This window comes from Papilio polytes, unplaced genomic scaffold, assembly GCF_000836215.1.
Source record: "Papilio polytes unplaced genomic scaffold, Ppol_1.0 DF823510.1, whole genome shotgun sequence".
In the NCBI taxonomy this organism is placed as follows: Eukaryota; Metazoa; Arthropoda; class Insecta; order Lepidoptera; family Papilionidae; genus Papilio; species Papilio polytes.
In genome coordinates this window covers 2,194,905-2,213,863 of record NW_013525694.1, presented here as the reverse complement: position 1 = coordinate 2,213,863, position 18,959 = coordinate 2,194,905, and the positions used below count along the sequence as shown (strand labels likewise).

At 37.9% G+C, this 18,959-nt stretch overlaps 5 protein-coding genes across 7 annotated transcripts; 3 read left to right on the top strand and 2 right to left on the bottom strand.

Moving 5' to 3' along the window:
• Window positions 1-4: 4 nt before the first annotated feature.
• Window positions 5-6,939, bottom strand: LOC106104532 (intraflagellar transport protein osm-1; the record flags this gene model as incomplete). The annotated part of the gene is made up of 23 exons (XM_013284609.1): window positions 6,841-6,939; window positions 6,578-6,749; window positions 6,256-6,448; window positions 5,979-6,162; window positions 5,641-5,775; window positions 5,372-5,559; window positions 5,010-5,149; window positions 4,746-4,822; window positions 4,525-4,641; window positions 4,249-4,381; window positions 3,821-3,951; window positions 3,458-3,546; window positions 3,212-3,351; window positions 2,888-3,015; window positions 2,621-2,726; window positions 2,119-2,340; window positions 1,707-1,879; window positions 1,294-1,410; window positions 974-1,144; window positions 825-893; window positions 485-730; window positions 245-386; window positions 5-93 (listed from the first exon to the last, which is right to left on the bottom strand). Coding segments are annotated over exons 1-23 (3,201 nt in total), but the record flags the coding sequence as incomplete, so codon positions are not given.
• A 213-nt stretch (window positions 6,940-7,152) lies between these two features.
• Window positions 7,153-8,054, top strand: LOC106104596 (60S ribosomal protein L14). 2 transcript variants are annotated; one of them, XM_013284681.1, is made up of 2 exons: window positions 7,153-7,254; window positions 7,469-8,054. In XM_013284681.1, the coding sequence occupies exon 2, from the start codon at window positions 7,475-7,477 to the stop codon at window positions 7,976-7,978; it is 504 nt and encodes a 167-aa protein (XP_013140135.1). In that variant the 5' UTR covers window positions 7,153-7,254; window positions 7,469-7,474; the 3' UTR covers window positions 7,979-8,054. The 2 variants fall into 2 exon arrangements, with proteins under 2 accessions (XP_013140135.1, XP_013140136.1); XM_013284682.1 differs by lacking the exon at window positions 7,153-7,254 and adding an exon at window positions 7,303-7,325.
• Window positions 8,055-11,802: 3,748 nt separating this feature from the next.
• On the top strand, window positions 11,803-12,657 carry LOC106104598. The gene is made up of 3 exons (XM_013284684.1): window positions 11,803-12,083; window positions 12,158-12,300; window positions 12,530-12,657. The coding sequence occupies exons 1-3, from the start codon at window positions 12,024-12,026 to the stop codon at window positions 12,630-12,632; spliced, it is 306 nt and encodes a 101-aa protein (XP_013140138.1). The 5' UTR covers window positions 11,803-12,023; the 3' UTR covers window positions 12,633-12,657.
• Window positions 12,643-18,951, bottom strand: LOC106104593 (sperm-associated antigen 6-like). Of its 2 annotated transcripts, XM_013284675.1 has the most exons (14): window positions 18,814-18,950; window positions 17,694-17,798; window positions 17,452-17,609; window positions 17,282-17,328; window positions 17,118-17,202; window positions 16,773-16,907; window positions 16,412-16,525; window positions 15,795-15,968; window positions 15,279-15,431; window positions 14,783-14,935; window positions 14,410-14,568; window positions 13,001-13,146; window positions 12,860-12,920; window positions 12,643-12,745 (listed from the first exon to the last, which is right to left on the bottom strand). In XM_013284675.1, the coding sequence occupies exons 1-14, from the start codon at window positions 18,851-18,853 to the stop codon at window positions 12,680-12,682; spliced, it is 1,596 nt and encodes a 531-aa protein (XP_013140129.1). In that variant the 5' UTR covers window positions 18,854-18,950; the 3' UTR covers window positions 12,643-12,679. The 2 variants fall into 2 exon arrangements, with proteins under 2 accessions (XP_013140129.1, XP_013140131.1); XM_013284677.1 differs by lacking the exon at window positions 17,694-17,798 and having other exon boundaries at window positions 18,814-18,951.
• LOC106104595 (DNA-directed RNA polymerase III subunit RPC7-like) lies at window positions 13,420-14,317 on the top strand. Its single transcript, XM_013284679.1, has one exon. The coding sequence runs from the start codon at window positions 13,587-13,589 to the stop codon at window positions 14,244-14,246; it is 660 nt and encodes a 219-aa protein (XP_013140133.1). The 5' UTR covers window positions 13,420-13,586; the 3' UTR covers window positions 14,247-14,317.
• Window positions 18,952-18,959: the final 8 nt, after the last annotated feature.

Genomic DNA, 18,959 nt, shown 5'->3' with positions numbered 1-18,959 from the left:
GCGCGGCGGCGGGCCCGTGCGCGCGCGCCACGCGCTCGGCGCTCTCCCACTGCCCGCTCGACTTGTACATCTGGATAGCGCTCTTCCATTCTCCTATCATACATGATAAAAACATGGTCATTTGCTATTTCCAATTTTATTGTTCTTTTACAATTTCATTTATTTGTTTACCAAGGCACGACGAAGATCTCGTCACAAACACCCATCTTCATCATGATGTTGGTATTACTATAAATAAACTTACCAGCTTGAATATAATATGTTTCAGCGGCGCGCAAGTCACCCGCGGCGTGCAGAGCCTGCGCCACGTGGCGACGCGTCGCCTCCAGCAGGGAGCTGCGATGCGCCGCCACAAGACGTAGCATCGCCTCGTACTGACTTGCCTCCTGACAATCGAGCCTTAATAATGTATATGTTATATTTCCCAAAAAAATTATAGTAGCTAGACATGAACAGTGCAAAAAATATTTGTCTTTGTGTATACCTTGTACGTAGATATAGCTTCGTCCGGCTCTCCTAGACCGATGTAAATTTGCTCCGCTTTCCTCAATTGTCCCTCCTCCCTCAACTGTTGAGCTAGAGGCAAATAAATATCTCTCGTTTGTTCTTCAGTAAGATGCGATGCCGCGACCCTCAGTCCGTCGGCAATACGGCCCGCCGTGTTGTACGCTTTGACGCAACGTTCCGCCATATTGCTAGATGTTAGTACGTTTTCTGCCGTCTCCCAGTCCTAGTTAAAATTGATTAGATGTTAATAGCGATAGCATATTTTGTAATTAACAGATATCATAATTATATGCTTAGGAACAAAACTGTAGGAGCACCTGAGTAGAAATGAAGTGGTCCCCCAATTGCTCGCATTGTTCACGTATCGACTCCTTGTCGTCGATAACCTACGGAAATGGCAGATTATTTAAATTTCAGCCAATTAAGATCGTGATGATTTATCTCATTACATAGTTATCTCGTTCACCTGTACAATCTGCAGCGCTTTCTTGTAGAGATGCGCCTTGAGCGCGGCGTGCAGCGCGGCGCGCGTGTCGCCCGCCTCTATGAGGTGCGGCACCGCCGCGCCCGCCTGCCGCGCGCCCGCCAGCCACGCGCCCCACGCGCGCTCCAGCGCCGTCACTTGCTCCGGACACCACTGCACTCGTAAAGCAATCCTTCTCGAATAAAGCTCCTCCTCTTTCCTTAAGCCGGCCACATTTCCATGCCGTTTTTTCTATTTGGACGACTCTAGTCAAAGTACAAATTCTTGAAAACTAGCTTTTTAAAGCATAAATTCATATTCACCTCTCTTGCTAGCTGAACAGCTCTTGCATAATTGTGTCCTTTGGCGAAGTATTCTACCGCGGCTTTAGTGTCGCCTCTTTTCTCCGATAGTTCTCCCGCTAATTCCCACCATTCCTCCTATATTTAAGAAGAAAATCGATATTATATTTTAACAATAAATAAATTATCATTTCATCATCTGTCGAGGTAATGTTATTAATTAATAGCTTTTGCTCGCGACTCCGTCCGAGTGGAATTGAATAAAAAAAACAAAAGTGAGTAGCCTATATGTTCTTCCAGACTACATCGGTACCAAATTTCATCGAAATCCGTTTAGCCGTTTACGCTACAAACTCTAACAAACATCCATCGCAATTTTCGCATTTATAATATTTATTTATATGATTATAGTATGATTAGTATGATTTTAACACCTGAACAAGGTGCGTGTGCACAGCATGCAGGAGTTCGTCGTCGCGCAGCAGCGAGGTGTGCGCCAGCAGCGCGGCGGCCGCGCGCCGCACGCGCCCCCCGCGCAGCCACAGCCGCACCGCGCCCCGCACCTCCCCGCCCGCCGCCAGCACCTCGCCCGCCTCGCCCGCGCGCCCTGCGCCTCATACACAACCTTGTATCCTCCTTCCAACCATCCTCCCCAACACAATATGCTGCATTAAGTTTGTCAACCATAAACGACACAATTTTAGTTAAGATTCCCGCAAAATATCGAGTAAAATTCTTCGAGCAACGTTTTTCATTCATAATTTAAACTTAATATTAAACTAAAAATCAATTTATACTATGTACTTCGCCAACATTTGGACCTGATAATAAATAACATCAACCAACCAGTTGACATCAAATAATCCATATATTGTCGCTTCAATTCCGGCGCCTCCGCGGGGAAGTGTTTCTCTGCCAAGGCGATAGCTTCCGGCCAAATATTGTAGCGGCGGTACATGTCGAGCGCCAGGCGCGGCCGGCCCGCGCGCCGCACGTAGCACTCCGCCGCCTCCGACACGCGCCCCGCCAGGATGCACAGCTCCGCCTGCACCACGGGACTACACAGACCTACAGCCAAAGCATATTTCTTATTTTGATGACTCAACAACATATTAGAACCTATAAATCCTAATCGAGGGGTTCTAGCCTAAGGTGGGAGCGATTGAACGATTGGTTAAGTTATCTACCCATTAGTTTGAACTATGTTTGAAGACACGTAGATGTTTCATCACGATGTTTTCCCTCGCCGTAAGAAAGGTGAGAGAGAGGTATACACGGTACACGGGAATAACTTGTACTTGTACAACGGAAGTAACTTATTAAAGAAAAAAAATGAGGTATTTATTACCAGCAGCCACGTCTCCATCACCCTCAACGGCTGCGAGCTGCAGAGCGTTGTCCAGGAAGAGCGATCGCGCCTCGTCTCCCGCCTCGCGATAGCATGTTGCAGCTAGCTGAAAGTTATCACGTTACTCACACTTGTTTTTTTTTACTTGTGGCCTTAGTACGCAGCACTCGGTACTTGCAAATATCGTATTTAAATTATTAAAGTTATGTCCTGAGTATGAAAACGTTAATGTCTAGGATAAGATTTTGTATCTATGTTTAGGAATACCTGTATATCATTGGCTTCAAGCGCAGTGTCAGCAAGCTGTTTCCACAGGGCAGTGACGTCCGCGCTGCCGCCCACTCCTTCCAAATACTTGGCGCAAGTCGTCAGATCACCGCCCTCTAACGCACTGTCTATATAATTACATGAAGTTGTAAACAAAAAATTAAACTTCTCGACTACTTCAGCTTAGATAATTGCAAAAACCTCTGCTTCATTTAGCAACAAAGCTATCTTATTTTGGAAAAGACCTTCATGATTTTTATCCACTACCACAAATATCACCTGGTTGTATCGAATTTAAAAGTGCATAGATCCGTAAATACTAACTGAAAGCAAGTCTATGTTCGTCGAGCTGTACGTAGGGCAGCTGGCCGCCCTCCAGCACCACGCGGCGCGCGCTCACCTCCACCGCGACGCCGCCCTCGCACTCCACACTCTCCACACTGCCCGGCTCCCACGCGCTGTACCTGCGGGACAACCCAACCAGGCGTATAGTACGTACATAGTGTTAAAAAAATAAACATCTAACAAAAAGAGTTATTAAATTTGGTCAAATTAATAAGCAATACATACCAAATAAGCAAATGAGTGTGCGTCTGCGCAACAACTGCGTCGCTGTTCTCGATCCATTGTACGAAGCTCACTCCGCGCGCTATAGTCTCCTGCAGTAAGCAACACTTTATGAAAATACTAAAACATAAAACATGTCATAAGAGATTTATACGTAAATGTCACGTCCAGTATAATATGTCAGAAAATCTGGCAAACTGTCTATTTCTAATAACGTTTACATCAGCCAAACTGTGCTGTTAGTAAAATAGAAAATGAGTAGCAACGGCTCGCATTTATTCTTTTTGTCTTCCGCTTCAGTAGGTCAAACCTTTAGACTGATAGACAGAAGGTTTAGGTGTCGTTTAATACTGAAAGTATAGGAACTTTGTCAGCGGTGTCGAGTCGCAGCAGCGTGAGGTTGCGGCGCGTGTCGCGGTACAGCAGCAGGCGCGCGCTCTCGTTCAGCTCCAGCCAGTCCACGCGCGCCTCGTGCCACCACTGCCCCACCTGCACGCCTGCACACACACGCACAACACACATCTTACACTACATACATATATCGTCGTTGAAGTTCTTATGCATCTCCGATTCTCTAGCGAATGGCATCAAAATGTCAAATCAAGAAGTGAATTACGGTTATGTTAGAATTTAACCACCAGAATACATTAAATGAGTGTTTATATTTTCCTTCCAAATAAAGAGAATATCCAACTCTATATTATAGTTTTTGAATTCCCTTATCTATTCCATGAATTCAGGAAGGATGGTTAACAGACACAAGTCGTTGAAGTAGACATATTTAAACTCTTGACCTGTAACGAGATCCAGTACAGCAACTGTCTGCTTGTCGAGGAGGTAGGCGAGGTGCTTGCGGTCTGCGGCTTGCGTCGGCCCTTCGTTGACGCGCACGCTCAGCACGTGAGGGTTCACGCGCTCCGTCCGCACCTTAAGTCAAACTTTTCAAATACACGAAACTAACAATATCCAACTTGAGTATTTAATTCCACTAAGAATTTTCACATAGATATGTTGGACTTAGCATTCGTTGAGATTGCTTAACAGCGTCAGTAAAGCAAGTTAGAACTCACGGTGTGCAGAACTTTGTCAAGGCCGTACTCAACGACGCTGAGCTCGCCCGCGCGGTGCAGCAGGCAGGCGCCGCCCACCGCCGCGTAGATGCGCTCCCCGCTGCCACTCCATGGGATCTACAAAAACAAAGGAACTTTGATAATGTTTTAATTTATTTCGAATTCAGCAAGAAAAATTTGAGCAATATGTTTGTGTCTTTTTGCGCTGGGATTAGAGTTACCTCGCTTGTCAGTCCACGCGCTATGTCGCAAAGTATCAAAGTTGTGTTGGTCCTACATACAGCATACCAATCGTTACCTAAAATACAAAGAATACTTAGTTACGTACTAATTTGGTTAGACAACTAGCAAACTTGAATCTATCACTTAACTAAGTTTAGAAACAGTTAAGTAACTATTCAAAGTTTTTACTAAGAACTTTTCCAATAAACATTAGGGATTCGTTGTGACTCTTTGCTTTTATCGTAATTGCAACATGTGTTTACCTATAAATCGCACATTGTATATATCGTGTGCATGATTGGTGGTGACAGAAAGCGGCGGCGCGTCCCCCGCCAGCCGGCGCAGCAGCAGCTGGCGTGGGCTTACGTGCTGCACCTCCACACTGTCGCGCCACACCCAACGCCTACACGACACGGAAATAATAAACTGTAAAATTCCCACCCAAAGGCACTTTCCCGTTTTCTTGTCAGATTCTAAAGTGGATATTTACTAAAATATGTATCTTACTTTAGGTATTGAAACCTACCCGGCAGGAGTTTCATCATTTTCTGGTCTACCCAGGTCTACAATTAACAAATTACATCAATAAAATAAAACTATAAAACTACCCTCATTAAAAGGTTACCTAAGTACAGCTTCTAGTTGTATAACAGCGCCGGTCTGCGATGCGAGCGCTAGCCTAGTGCCGTCGCCGCTCCAGGCGAGTGCGCGCGTCGCGTACAGGTGCGGTATGTGAAGCGGAGACAGCTCAATGTTACCGGTCTCCTTTACCTCCCCCACCAGGCAGCCGTCGAACACGCCAAATGCCATCGTCTGTACCAAGCACATTTCAAATGAAGACTGAATACTGCAATATCCTAGCTGCAATTTTAATTGTAACTTTTAAAATAGTACCTGCCCAGAAGGGCTAGCCGCCACAGCGATGAAGTCTCGTCGATCCGGTGGTAGCTGCGGCTCTAAGCTCCGCAACAGAGCGCCTCGCTGCGCCTCATACATTGAAATGCGACCGTCGCACGACCCCACAATCAACTGTAATGACGATTCGTACCTCAATTGATGTTTCGATATGCTATAATTTATTTTAAACGGTTGAAAAGTTAGCCAGCATATAAGCCAAAATGTTCAACTAAGTCAGACATTGAAAGCTTAAAAAAAATCTATTTAGCCGTAATTTTCGTCTTCTAGGCTCTACTGTTAGTTACTAGTTAGATTGTTAGTTACTGTGGGATTACATAAGGCAGTAAAAGCAAGAGAGCAGTAGGCGGTAATGCGTAGCGCAGCAGCAATCGGCCGTTCAGGTATATGGTGCCGTCGACGTGGCCGGAAGCCAGCGCAGCCTCGCACCGCGCCAGCGCCACGCAACACGAACCAGCCGACCACATGCTTGAACTCTTATTGCTTTTACAGTCGAGAGACCTTTTAAACAATAACATCGTATCGATAACATAAAAAAAACATTACATAAATATTTCAAAAAAAAATTATTGATTCAGCAATATTTCAAATTACCTTATTTTACCATCGCTGGTGCCAGTGAAGAAACCAGCCTCGCTAGGAAGCAGCTTCAACGGCGCCCCGGAGAGAGGGAACTTGTTACATATCACCTTCTTGCCACTCCAGTCTGCACCCACGCGGTACACGAATACCATGTTGTCGGACTGCGCCACCCCAAGCAACTCCGAATTTTCGCTAAATGATATACCTGACAAAAATCTCAACTATGTGAAGGTAGCCTCGATGTCTATTTTTAGAAACCTTATTACATATGAAACGTCTATTAACATATCAGTTTGTAAACAATTTTATTGTAAGTGATTCAAAGTAAACATACTAGTAATAACATAAGACTTTTTTCCAGCAGCGGGGTCAGCTGGCTTGGTGCTGAATTTATCTCTCCGTGTACCATCGAGATCGAATAATAAAATCTGCCGTTCATTTGTTGCCACGGCTAGCTTAACGTTATTTGGAGACCAGCTTAAATCTGCAATTGGAGAGTCACAACCCTGGAAAAAATTAAGAAAAGCACTTAAGACCTCAAAATTAAATTCTGTGTCTATTTTTTTTTTAACAGAATGACAAAGTAATTTGTTAAACCTGCGATTCTAATAGTGTTTTAGAATATTTTAAACGCATTTTGGACTCAATTACAGTATTTGAAAACAAAAAATAAATATGTGTACTGTTGTTAAATACTACGTCGCGTAGCAACCACCACTTACCGTAGAAATTAAATATTTTTAAAGATCCCTTGCGTATCCGCTTATTTTCAACAATTGATCGAATTATATTTTCAAGAAAAAATACTAACTTTTTCATACTTCTTAACAGTCCTTAAAGATTTATACTAAATAAACCCGGTTTTTCTTGTTTTAGTTCCATAGACAAATATAACCCAAAACACAAGTATCCATACCAGAAATATGAAATGACATTAAGACGGAAACGAGGATTTAGCCTAAACGTCAAGTCTTTTACTCAAGTGCTTTTATTTTGAGAAGACGTTGTAAGGTTAGGATATTTTCATCTTTAATAATCAAATCGATCCGGGCTTTAAAATTACCAACTTTTGAGATTTAAGTGTACATATCTTCAGTTGTTTTATCTTATATGTTTATTTTTATGATGTTTATAAGTAGTCAGTATTGTTTACGAGTTGTATGTTTCGGCGTAAGCATTGATGTGTTTTGTGACAAGTGATTAAAATAGTTTGGTGAAATTTCAGGACGTCATGCCTTTCGCGAGATTCGTCCAACCGGGGCGAGTGGCCCTGGTGGCCGATGGCCCATTGAAAGGAAAATTAGTCAGCGTGGTTGATGTCATTGATCAAACGCGTGCACTCGTCGATGGACCCGGCAGCGGCGTCCCCAGGCAACAAATTCGTTTAAATCAGCTTCACCTAACAAAGTTCCGCCTTAAGTTTCCGTTCACCGCACCTACACGTGTCGTACGGAAAGCATGGACACAAGAGAAACTGAATGAAAAATGGGCCGAAAGCCAATGGTCCAAAAAGTTGGAGAACAAAGAAAAACGCGCTCAGATGACAGACTATGACAGGTTCAAGCTGAGCTCTGCGCGGGTTAAGAGAAATCGTGCTAGAACTCCTGTATTTAAGAGTCTGAAGGCCCAGGCGGCGCGTAAAGGCGTCTTTGGCAAGAAGAAAGTACCCAAAGCATCGGTCAAGAAACCCCGCGTAAAGAAAGAAACATCGGCAAAGAAGCCAGCTAAGAAGTAATTCTTGTTTTGTGTCTGAATGAATAAGTGTATGACTTTGAAAGGACTTGTCGGAATAAAGAATTACTTTTAGCTTATCTGTGTAATTGATTTTCATTTATAAATACTTTTTTCCTATTGAAACGCTTATGAGGTGAGTTTAGTTGATTTATTCATTTAATATGTTGTTTCTTTACTCAATCTATTTTATGTTCCAGGTATGCATGAGGCAGTTTTATACCAGGTAAGAATTAAGATTGCTATACTATTTTAATACCATTACATATCATAACACACTATAAAAATAGTTTTTTTAACAGTATCTCTTTTTACAACATATGGATTTAATGCAAGCTTATCTAGATATTTCATCGACCTGCCCTTGTCCTTATAAAAGGTCGGCACAGTATATATTTCTTGTCCATACTTTCTTCAATCTTTGTAGCTATTCACATTGAATTTTAATAATTTCTCTGCTTATGTTCACAACTCAATAGTGCTGAGGGTATGTTTTTGAATACTAGACTAGAAATCAATTGATAGTCATTTTACATACTCGTACCCTACCAAAGCCGATACATGTGATGTATAAATCTAACATGTGTGACTCTGGTTAGGAACATTATCACATTCTGTGTAAGATGCCTTGTTTTGACAAGTTATCTAAGGGTTGAATGTTACATTAAATGTTAAAACACTTCATTACTGAATGATCCATTTCTCAATAGTAATAGATTCTTTTTGTTTTAGGAAACACTGTTTCTATTTGACTTGAAACCAAGCCATGAAAAGTATTTCTTATGATGAGGCCAAAGGTACTTTAATGTAAGTATTTTTAATTTTTCCTTGTATTTAAAAGGGTTTATAAAATAATTATTAAGGTCTTACATGATGATAAAAAAATAGTCTCGTTCGTATGAACTTTTGTCGTGATTTTAAAATTACCGAATTAACTGATAAATCATTTTTATTATATTGTTTTGTTGGAATAATAACTATTGGTCTAAGGTATATTTTATTTTTTACAGATATTAGTAATAAGATATGGTCATTCTCAAACTAAAGGATCAAGAGTGCAAATGTAAGTAGCTTTAATTTAATCATGATTGAGACATGTCAATTAATAGATTCAATTTTTTACTTTTTTCATATGATGAATAAAAAAATAGTCTCGTTCGTATGAACATTAAGTTATGATTTTAAAATTACCAAAAGACAACTGACAATAATATTCATAACTATCAATAATTGGACCATAACCATATACATTAATAAGCAACTTTTTTTAGGTGTTGAACTTGTTTTTGAATAAATATGACTACTGAAGTTGATAAAGATGTAAGTACGTTAAAGTTTAGAATTGCTTTAAAGCTAATAACTTAATCGCTTTAGTCACTGATTTAAAAATATATCATATTGGTACTATTAAATTGATTTTACGCTACCCTACCAAAGCCGATGTGTGCTATGACTTAACTAGCATGCGTGACTCTGGTTAGGAACATTATCCCACTCTGTGTAAGACATTTAGTTGTTATAGCCATATGTCTAAGGGTTGAGTGAAACAATATTCATTTCAATTAAAATTATTGGTACAATAGCACATGCCGACGACTTTAGTTGAAATTAAAAACAAAATTATTTAAGTAGTATGTTTGCCAGACTATTCTTAACATCTATGCCAAATTTAATCAAGATCTATCCTTCCATCTAAACATTCGCATTTATAATACTAGAAAGTAAGATGTAATCACAGAAATAAAACCATTTTCATTGTTCACAGGTCACATATAAAAATATATTTGAATATTATATGCGGCTAACATGAAAGTATCTCTTGATAAGTAAGTACAAAAAATACTTCTGGAAACTCATATACATGAAAACATTTTATATGATGATTAAGTTATCGCCCCAGTCTGAACTAATATGTAGATTGATATTTTACTGATTATCTTTAGTAAGAGTTTATATTTTATGTTAGAAAATGTATATTTACTAACTTTATTTTGTTTTAGGTGAAATACTCATGTGGAAACATGCAAAGTACAGATTTTCTCAAAATTCATGAACAAAATGGAAGCTATTCAGGTGTGTATATATACTAAGAATGTTATTTAAATAAAAAATGAAGAACATGAAGTCTTTTACAAATTAGAATTCAACAATGTCTTATTTCAAAACTTTTTTATGATGTTAAATTATCGCCCCAGTCTGAAATTAACTGTTGATCCGATTTTCTGATGTTTTCAATGCTATTAAAGTTTGTTTCTGTTACTTCTTTTCACTTATATTAGCTTTATCTTTCCAGATTTTACTATGACAAGACAGTAGTTTAAGAACATTTATGTTCTTTGTGGATAGAAAAAATGTGAACTTTGATCTTAAAGCATTAGGTACGTATAAAGATAATATATCTTAAAATAAAATACATCTTTTACATGTTGAAAAATACTATGATGTCAATTTTATCGCCCCAGTCTGAAAAAAAACTGTTGATTGATACTGCACTGATTGTTATACAATAATGAAATGTTATTGTTAAATAAGCATTTTTGTTAAAAGTTTATTTTTATTCCAGAAGAAAAACCTAATATGGAAGATAATTACGAAGAAATGATTTTCTGAAGGTAACCATTACCATGCTAATTGCAATATTATGAAATTTTCTTTCTTTATTCAATATAAGTCTGATTTTTTTTAAATGATGGCATTTACAAGCATATATCATATAATTTTGATGAAAGTTTTAATAACTGACAAAGTGTTGATATTCCTTCAATGTATTTATGTATTAAATTCTAAAATATTAAAGTTATATTTCATTTACAGATTAAAATGGCTCAATAATAAGATTGATGCAGATGAAAATTATGTAATTAAAGGTAAGCATTTTAATTCTTTTAATAACTTAGGATGTAAAACTGACGATTTCACATACAAAGCAATTACTATAATTTATTTTTTATTAATGGTCCAATTAAACTATCTTCAAAACTTAACATTGAAACTTTTTATCAATTTTAATCTTGCTGATTGAAGCAGTAAATGATGATAAATATAGTTATCCCTGTCTCACAAAACCTTGGGGAAAATATGGTATGGTAACAACTGAACATGTAATATTACATTTTATGTAATTGAATCTAACCATAACATATTGTAACATTTTTTCTTCTGTTTCAGTTATTGATGTCATTTAACAACCCTCATGTTAAGGTAAGCTGGATTTTTTTATTTACTACCTTAAGGAACAAATCAACTATGATTTTATAAAATGTAAAGATACTATTCTTTAATTTTTAATGATGATAAACAAAGTTATCCCTGTCTCACAAAACCATGGGGAACATATGGTATGGTAACAACTGAGAAAAAATGTTGTAATTAACACACAATTGTTACCTTAGCAGCAACTAAATAATATATTTACTTACAGAACACCATTCGTAAGAAAAGTCTATTCACATACTGCGTTGGCGCAGCGGCCCGAAGTGGGCCTCTGATACGAAAGAGCGCAGATAATAGAAACTGTTAATAAAGGTAAAGAAACACCTTTTTTATTTAGTTTAATCTTTTATTCCTCTTCTCTACTAAAATGTTTCATGATGAATAATTTGACAAGCATATATCTGCAATTTCTTTGGAGACTATTTTTGACTGATAATTTTGACATATCCGTTACATAGCTTTTTTTCAAAATCATTTGTTAAAATTTTTATTACATTTTCAGGGCGAGTTACGACTTCGTGTGCTCCAGAACAGGCATTTCGACAATAATTAAATTTTTTAATAAAATGTTTTAAAAACTTTATTTGTTGTTTCACTTAAGACTTTCTAATTTCTATTAAAGGTTTACTTTACACGGGATTAAAATCATTCACTTTTTTGTAATGTCAGTGTCCTATTCTCTATTTTATGTTAAAAAAATAATTAGGTCAGTGGAAGTGGACATATCGTGAAATCTATTTTTATGTTATCAGTTACCACTTCCATGCAAGTGTTTCATAAATACTGCATCATTAACTAGTCTGTCCAGTCTCAACATAATAATCATTACTGAAATCATGGAGTATATTCTTGTAGTTGAATTTGAGTCCCTTAGTGAGGTTACATCTAAAATTATGGTAAGTCAAACGTTTTCAGTAAACTCAATTAGTTAGCTTTTAACTTTAAAAATAGAAATCAAAATAAATTACAGAACCTACCACTAACTCATTTGATTCAACTGGAAACTTATTTTCAAAACTTAAATGTTTTGTGCAAAAGAATACAAGATGAAATGTTTGAAGTAGATGTGGAGGGTGTTAAAATATTGACCGTACTCGGAGGCCCTGCATTCTGGTAAGAGAAACAGACCATTTTAGATACAAAATAGGTTTTAAATAATTAGTAAAAATTTTGAAACAATATTACATTTCCCTGTATAAATTATATTGTTTATGAACCTAGCATATGAAACTAACTTGATTGTAAAATTAAAACAATTCAAAAATGATCATTAAAGGAATTAATTACGATGAAAATCTTGGCATTTAACAGTTTAATCAAAAATATTTGTTGCATATTTTAGTTACAGAGTAATAAGTCAATCCATGGCAATTGAAGAAACTGTAATTGGAGGAGGGACAGTTAAAATTCAAAAAACTATCTGGACAATGGGTAAAGAAAAGTAAACGAATAATAAACACTGTAAAAATTTATTTAAAAAATCGCGTTTTTGTTAATTTTCTAATGTTAATTCACTTTGACAATCACTGGGCACTCGATCAGTAAATAACTCGGGAATCTGAAAAATATACTTCATGTAAATTTCAGTTAAATTTGTTGAATTACTTAAAATTCTGCAATGTTTTAAATGCATACTACTGTTTTAATTAACCCATTCATAGGTAAAGATTACCTGTGGCGTATATGCTTCTACTCTATCAAGCAATGTTTCAGAATAACCAGGTGAATAATACCTAAAAAAGAAATTATGCGATTTAACAAGAAAAAATAAAATGTTCACTTATAAAACAACACCAAATATAACAAAGTATACCTAACGATTTCTTCGGGGAAACAACTGTTAATAATATTTATATACTCCTTAAGAGATGTGCCCGGAACGGTATCGATCTCCTGTATTCGTTTCAATGCCCCAGTTGACACAAATAATCTTCGGGCTCTTGCATCATTTGGTAATATCTAAAAAACAGTCACTTTTGTTACTTAATTCATATATAAAAACAAGATTGCATTGATTTGAGATTGAAAAACATGTTCATTCAAAATTACCCTCCTTTTCATAAACCATTCAACTCTACTCAGTTAACTAATATTTTTATTCTCGGCTTTTCTAATAAGTATTGTTTTGAATAAATCAAGTTTCTCAATTTAAAGGTATTTTCTTTAAAATTATCCTTAAATTAAAGAAAAAAAGAATATTTTGTAACTAACAAATGTAATAATAACTTCTGTTGTCTGTGGCCTTTGTTTATTTTTGAGTTTGACATTCTGATGTCAATGTCATCATTTGAAAGTTCAAAAAGTGAACACAAAACCAAAACAGAAGAATAACCTAAAACTGCAACTTTGAACATCGGTTTTATACTTATCAACTGAATTGTTTATTAAACTATAATATAATGGGTAGCAGAGGCCGAGGACGAGGAGGTGGATTGTCATTGACACATGAACAACTTCAATCTTTTGGCATTACACGAGGTGAAAATACTGCCACAACTCTCGCTCCGCCACCGTTATTTCCAAAACTTGAAGCGAAACCTTTGCCACTGAACTGTGATGCTGCGACTGATTATATGGTCATTGTTAAGGATCAATTTATAGAGTATTTACACGAGTCACCGGCTTATGTTAAACCGAACACACGAACCGATGGCATAGAACGTTATTCGGATAAATATAAACAATTGGCACTGGACGCTAAGCGGGGTAAAGTATTGGATTGTGTTTGCGCAAACATGCCGGCGGAACTACGACCTCAAGCAAACAGAGTTCGAAGTATAGCTCGAAAGCGTAAACTGGACGATGCGAATGTATTGAGTAAAAAACTTCAAACTCTCGAAAAGAAGGAAACTCTGGATGAAAACGATGAAGGGACAGAAAATAAGGACGAAGATACTGTGAAGAAGGAGAATGAGAATGAAGATGATGAAGATTTAGAGGATGAAGAGGAGCAGGAATATGAAATTGATGAAGGCACAGATTACGCTAACAATTACTTTGACAATGGAGAAGATTATGATGAAGAAGATGACAACCTTGATGATGGACCTGTTTATTAATATTACACAGTCTTCTGCAATAATAATAATACTATTTAAACCCTGTGATAAATATATGTACCTAGTCTTTATATGACTTTTTTCAAAATCCCCTGTTTTGCAACTATTACAGCAGCAAACAAAATTACTATAATAATAATAGAATATATAAATAGAACAGTACCTTAGCATACTGTGCGAGTACATATTTGAGAACACAAGCAGGTGCGGCGTGCAGTAAAGGCTCCAGTGCAGGTCTGTGCAGGCAGCACTGCAGTGCCTGTTTTAGGCAACACAAAGCTCGTGCACGCACCTCCCCTGACGACTTTGGATTTGTATAGAGCTATAAAAATATGCAATGAATATTAACTATTTTATATAATACCTTTGCTTAGGCTTGGAACTTTTGGATACAATAAATAACATCACATGTTAACTGCAGTCTGTAAATAATTACTTAAGCAACCACTTAGTGACTGTTTAACAAATCTAAGTAGTTTTTGCCTACAGGGTACATTCATACAAATAATTTAAAAATATTAACCAATGATTATCACCTGCAATAATCTCGGGAATGCATTTGCCACAGCAACTGCTAGACTATGTTGCGGGGAGTGTTTAGCGATGTGACCCAGCGTCCACGCGGCCGCACACACTTCAGCCTCCTCTGCCTCATTATTTTGTAAAATTTCCACTAAAGCTGGAATCGCCTGGACAAATAAATTCATATTGCGTCTGCAAGCATATTTATGAAAGACTAGCTTTCGCTCGCGACTCCATTCGCGTGGTATTAAGAAAAAAATAAGTAGCCTATGTGTTCTTCCAGACTATCCTCTACCTTCATGCCAAATTTCATCGAAATCCATTCAGCCATTTAGGCTATAAATCTATCCATCTAAACTTTCGCATTTATAACATTAGTAAGAAGTAAGATTATTATTATGAAAGATGTGCAAACCAACTGAGAAGTTAAAATTACATGTTTGAAACCTCAACACAGTATTCTTAAACTCAACTTTTTGTCTCCATTGTTAGTAAAGTAGCGTAGTTTACCTTAGCTTCGATAACAGCCATAGCGAGTTGGTCAGACTGCCCCGCGATGAAGCCGAGCGCCATGCAGGCGGGCACGCGCGCGCCGCCGCCGCTCTCCGACAGCAGCTCCACCAGCGGCCCGCAGCCGCCTGTGTTCACCACCAACTGGGCCAACTAACACATACAAAATTATTTTATTAAACAGGACTAAAGCTTATTCCCTTCTCTCCTTATGACTTTTGCTAGCACCGTTTCGACTTATATGCATTCTTGTTATATGTTTCGAGGAATCCCTTTATTGCACATTTCTTAGGATATTTGTTCTTTAAAAAAAATTATATATGTAGCATATTTACTGGATATAAAGAAGTCTTTATAACCGAGTGGTTTCTTATCAAGTAAACCGTTAATTGTCCCTTTATCATTCTAGGATTAAAAGGTAAGAAGTAAAATTGTTCAAAGGTCACTAATTTGACTACCTAAGTGTCGTTCAAACTATCGATTAGGATGATAGTATAGTATTTGGTGATGTCTAACATCGATGGAGTGTCGCACGATGTCGCGCAGCAGGCAGGCGGCGGCGCGGCGCACGGGCGCGGCGTGGTGCGCGGCGTGCAGCAGCGCCGGCGGCAGCGCGCCGCCCGCCACCGCCGCCTCCGCCAGCTCCACGCGCGCGCTCGCCACCGCGCTCAGCGCGCACAGCGTGCTACGCTGCGCACCCCGCCCCGCTTGCTTATACAATACTACTTCTCGCCCGCGACTCCGTCCGCAAGGTATTAGTAAAATACAAAAGTAAACCAGCCTATGTATTCTTCCCGACTATACTCTCCCTGTGTCATTTATTAAGATCTATTCAGCCGTTTAGGCTACAAATTGTAACAAACATCCATCCATCTAAGCTTTCGCATTTATATTATTAGTAAGATACTACGCTACTAATTCTCATAATATTGTGCGTCTTCATGACTTACATCCAACAATGCTACAAAAGTACACTACTTTGATTCGAGAGCCACAGCCTATATGGTGGGTTTATGCACATTGAAACAAACTACACTTATCGCGGTAACCACTAAGGAAAAAAAATATTATTCAATTTAATTAAACTAAACCAAGTATGCATAAATGTAAAAAGTAACATATTGTAAATGTACCTTTAATTTTGGATCTTGGTTATCAAGACCGCGTACCAGGTGACAGATGGATCCCGCGTCCACCACGGCTTCGGGCTTGTGCTTCGCCAAGTCCACCAGAGCGCCTGCTGTGATCTACATAGCAGAATTACAATAACCCACACATGAAAAAGATACAGTGACATAATTTATCTTTTTTACCATCGCATGCTTTTAAATACTAATCCGTTTTTATGTCTTTAAATATAAAAAAGAAAACAACACCCGTAAGATAACACCCAGTGTTGAATTTTCTCAATAACAGCGTTCAACGTTTTGTTTCTCGTCGTTTCCCGTGCATTCTATTCTGGCAGTATTTTGACTTGTACTTCAAAGTATGTACCTGTTTAAGACTTATTTCGGGTTCTTGGAAGGCCAGCACGAGCAGCGGTAGCGTGCCGGCGTCGACCACTTTACCAGCGAGCATCTCGCTGTGCTTCCCGATGTAACCCAATGCCCACGCCGCATTCTCTTTAACCTACATCATTAGTTAATTTAATTAATTGATTGTCACAAACGCAATGGTACTTCCTTGGTATTCAATCAACGTAAGGAAGTTAGAAATAGTGGGTAAAACTTACCATGCGAAAAATCAGAGTTAAAAGCAGTTTGTGATCTATCTATGGCTACATTGTTTGGACGGAAAAGCTGAGGGATAAGAGTATATTATGCAGTTAACACACTTTACCTGTGTATCGAAGTCTTCCATGCATGCTACGATATGTTCTAATGTCCCAAGTCGGACTATCATAGAAGCTAATTCTTCGTTATGTCTAAAATTGTGCAAAAAAAATTAATAGGCATGCTAAAAGTACACTTTATAACATGAAAACACAATTGAATAATACTTACTTTGCAATTGCTCTAATTAAGTATAAAGCTGAACGTTTGTAGTATACCTGAAAATCAAGTTACTTGTATTGGAAGATCATCGTAGAGCTTTTAGATTTACTTTATTAGTACTTAGGCCTGTTTACGTCGTGTTAAGGTGATAAATATTATAATTAACACAATTTGTTTACATTAAATTTATGTAGGTTCTCCAACGTGGTGGTAAGTATGCCCCCGTCAAGCATCTGCCGGGCCACAACCTCGTCGTGTTCAGCGAGCCGCGCGGCCGCCACCACCGCGCATTGCCGCACCGTGCTGCACGCGTCTGACACCAGCGGGCGCAGCAAATCTAATATAGTACCAAAGTAACATTGGTAAAAAAAAAACGGTACAATGCTAAATAATGTCTACAACTAATCATATATTTGCTCACCGAGTACTCCAGCACTGTCAAGACACTTTACGTTAGTGGATCTCGTGGCCAAGTCTGCTATGGCCTGGGCAAATGTAAGCCGAGCTTTCTGGTACGTGTCGAATACTGAACAAAACTGTATGAGTTAGTGGAACGAAGGTAACTTTGAACCTCTTGTAAAGTAGTTGTGATACGCCTTGGATAATTCTACGTTACAATACGAATTATTTTACGATGTAAAATTTTGGTTATTAATTTAGACTCAATAACTGGCCTGAATTGTATTTCGATCAATGTCATATCCTTTCGTTCTAGTAAACAAGTCAAACGTTTTTTATAGTACATAACTTTAATACCAATGTTACTTTCCGACCGGTATTAATTTGGAGGCGAACTACCTAACCACACAGATACATTTTTTTAAAATCTGAAACACTATGTCGTAGATATTTATAAAGAAACTATATCACTGAGATTGCAATCATTATAACATCAGGGTCTTGATGGAAAATGCACTATCGAACAAGATTTTCTTTGCCAGCCCAGGAAAGCGTGTACAAAATTACAACTATATTTGCCCTGCCCTTGTCTTTTACCGTGAGTACCCACTAACAAAAAAAAAATTAAAACATGTAGCGTTCTCTATTTCTTCAAACAGAATGAGAGATAACAAGTTGATTTGTATCGGTGTTCAATCAATAGAAAACCACTGTAATGAATAAGTGGCAACGGTTATCTAACTAATCATAATCTTATTATAAATGTGAAAGTTTAGATGGATGTTTGTTAGAATTTGTAGCCTAAACTGCTGAACGGATCTCAATGAAATTTGGCAAACATGTAGAGGATAGTTTGGAAGAACACATAGGCTACTTGGTTTTGTTTTTTTAATACCACGCGGGCTGAGTCGCGGGCGACAGCTAGTACTTACATAGATATAAACAGTTGAACATTAAAGATGTATTTTCCATGTTGCGGGGATAATAAATCGTTTAATGTCGTCTTAACAAACATCTGTCTGTCGTACAGATATGCACACAGTCCTGAATCATAGGCATAGTTACATTCGAAAGACATGATATGATTGTTTCTTTTACCTTATTTACTTTCATTTATCTACAAGCAATAGTTTTGAACATACCTAGTTGTATGTTCTTCGGACTGCTCATAGAATGGCTCATGGCAATAAATTCTTGAAACACTTGAATCAACAAAAATCCTGTGAATCTTCTTTAATAAAAAATTGTATTATCAATTTTCAAATATGACATAAAATCGTATGGCACA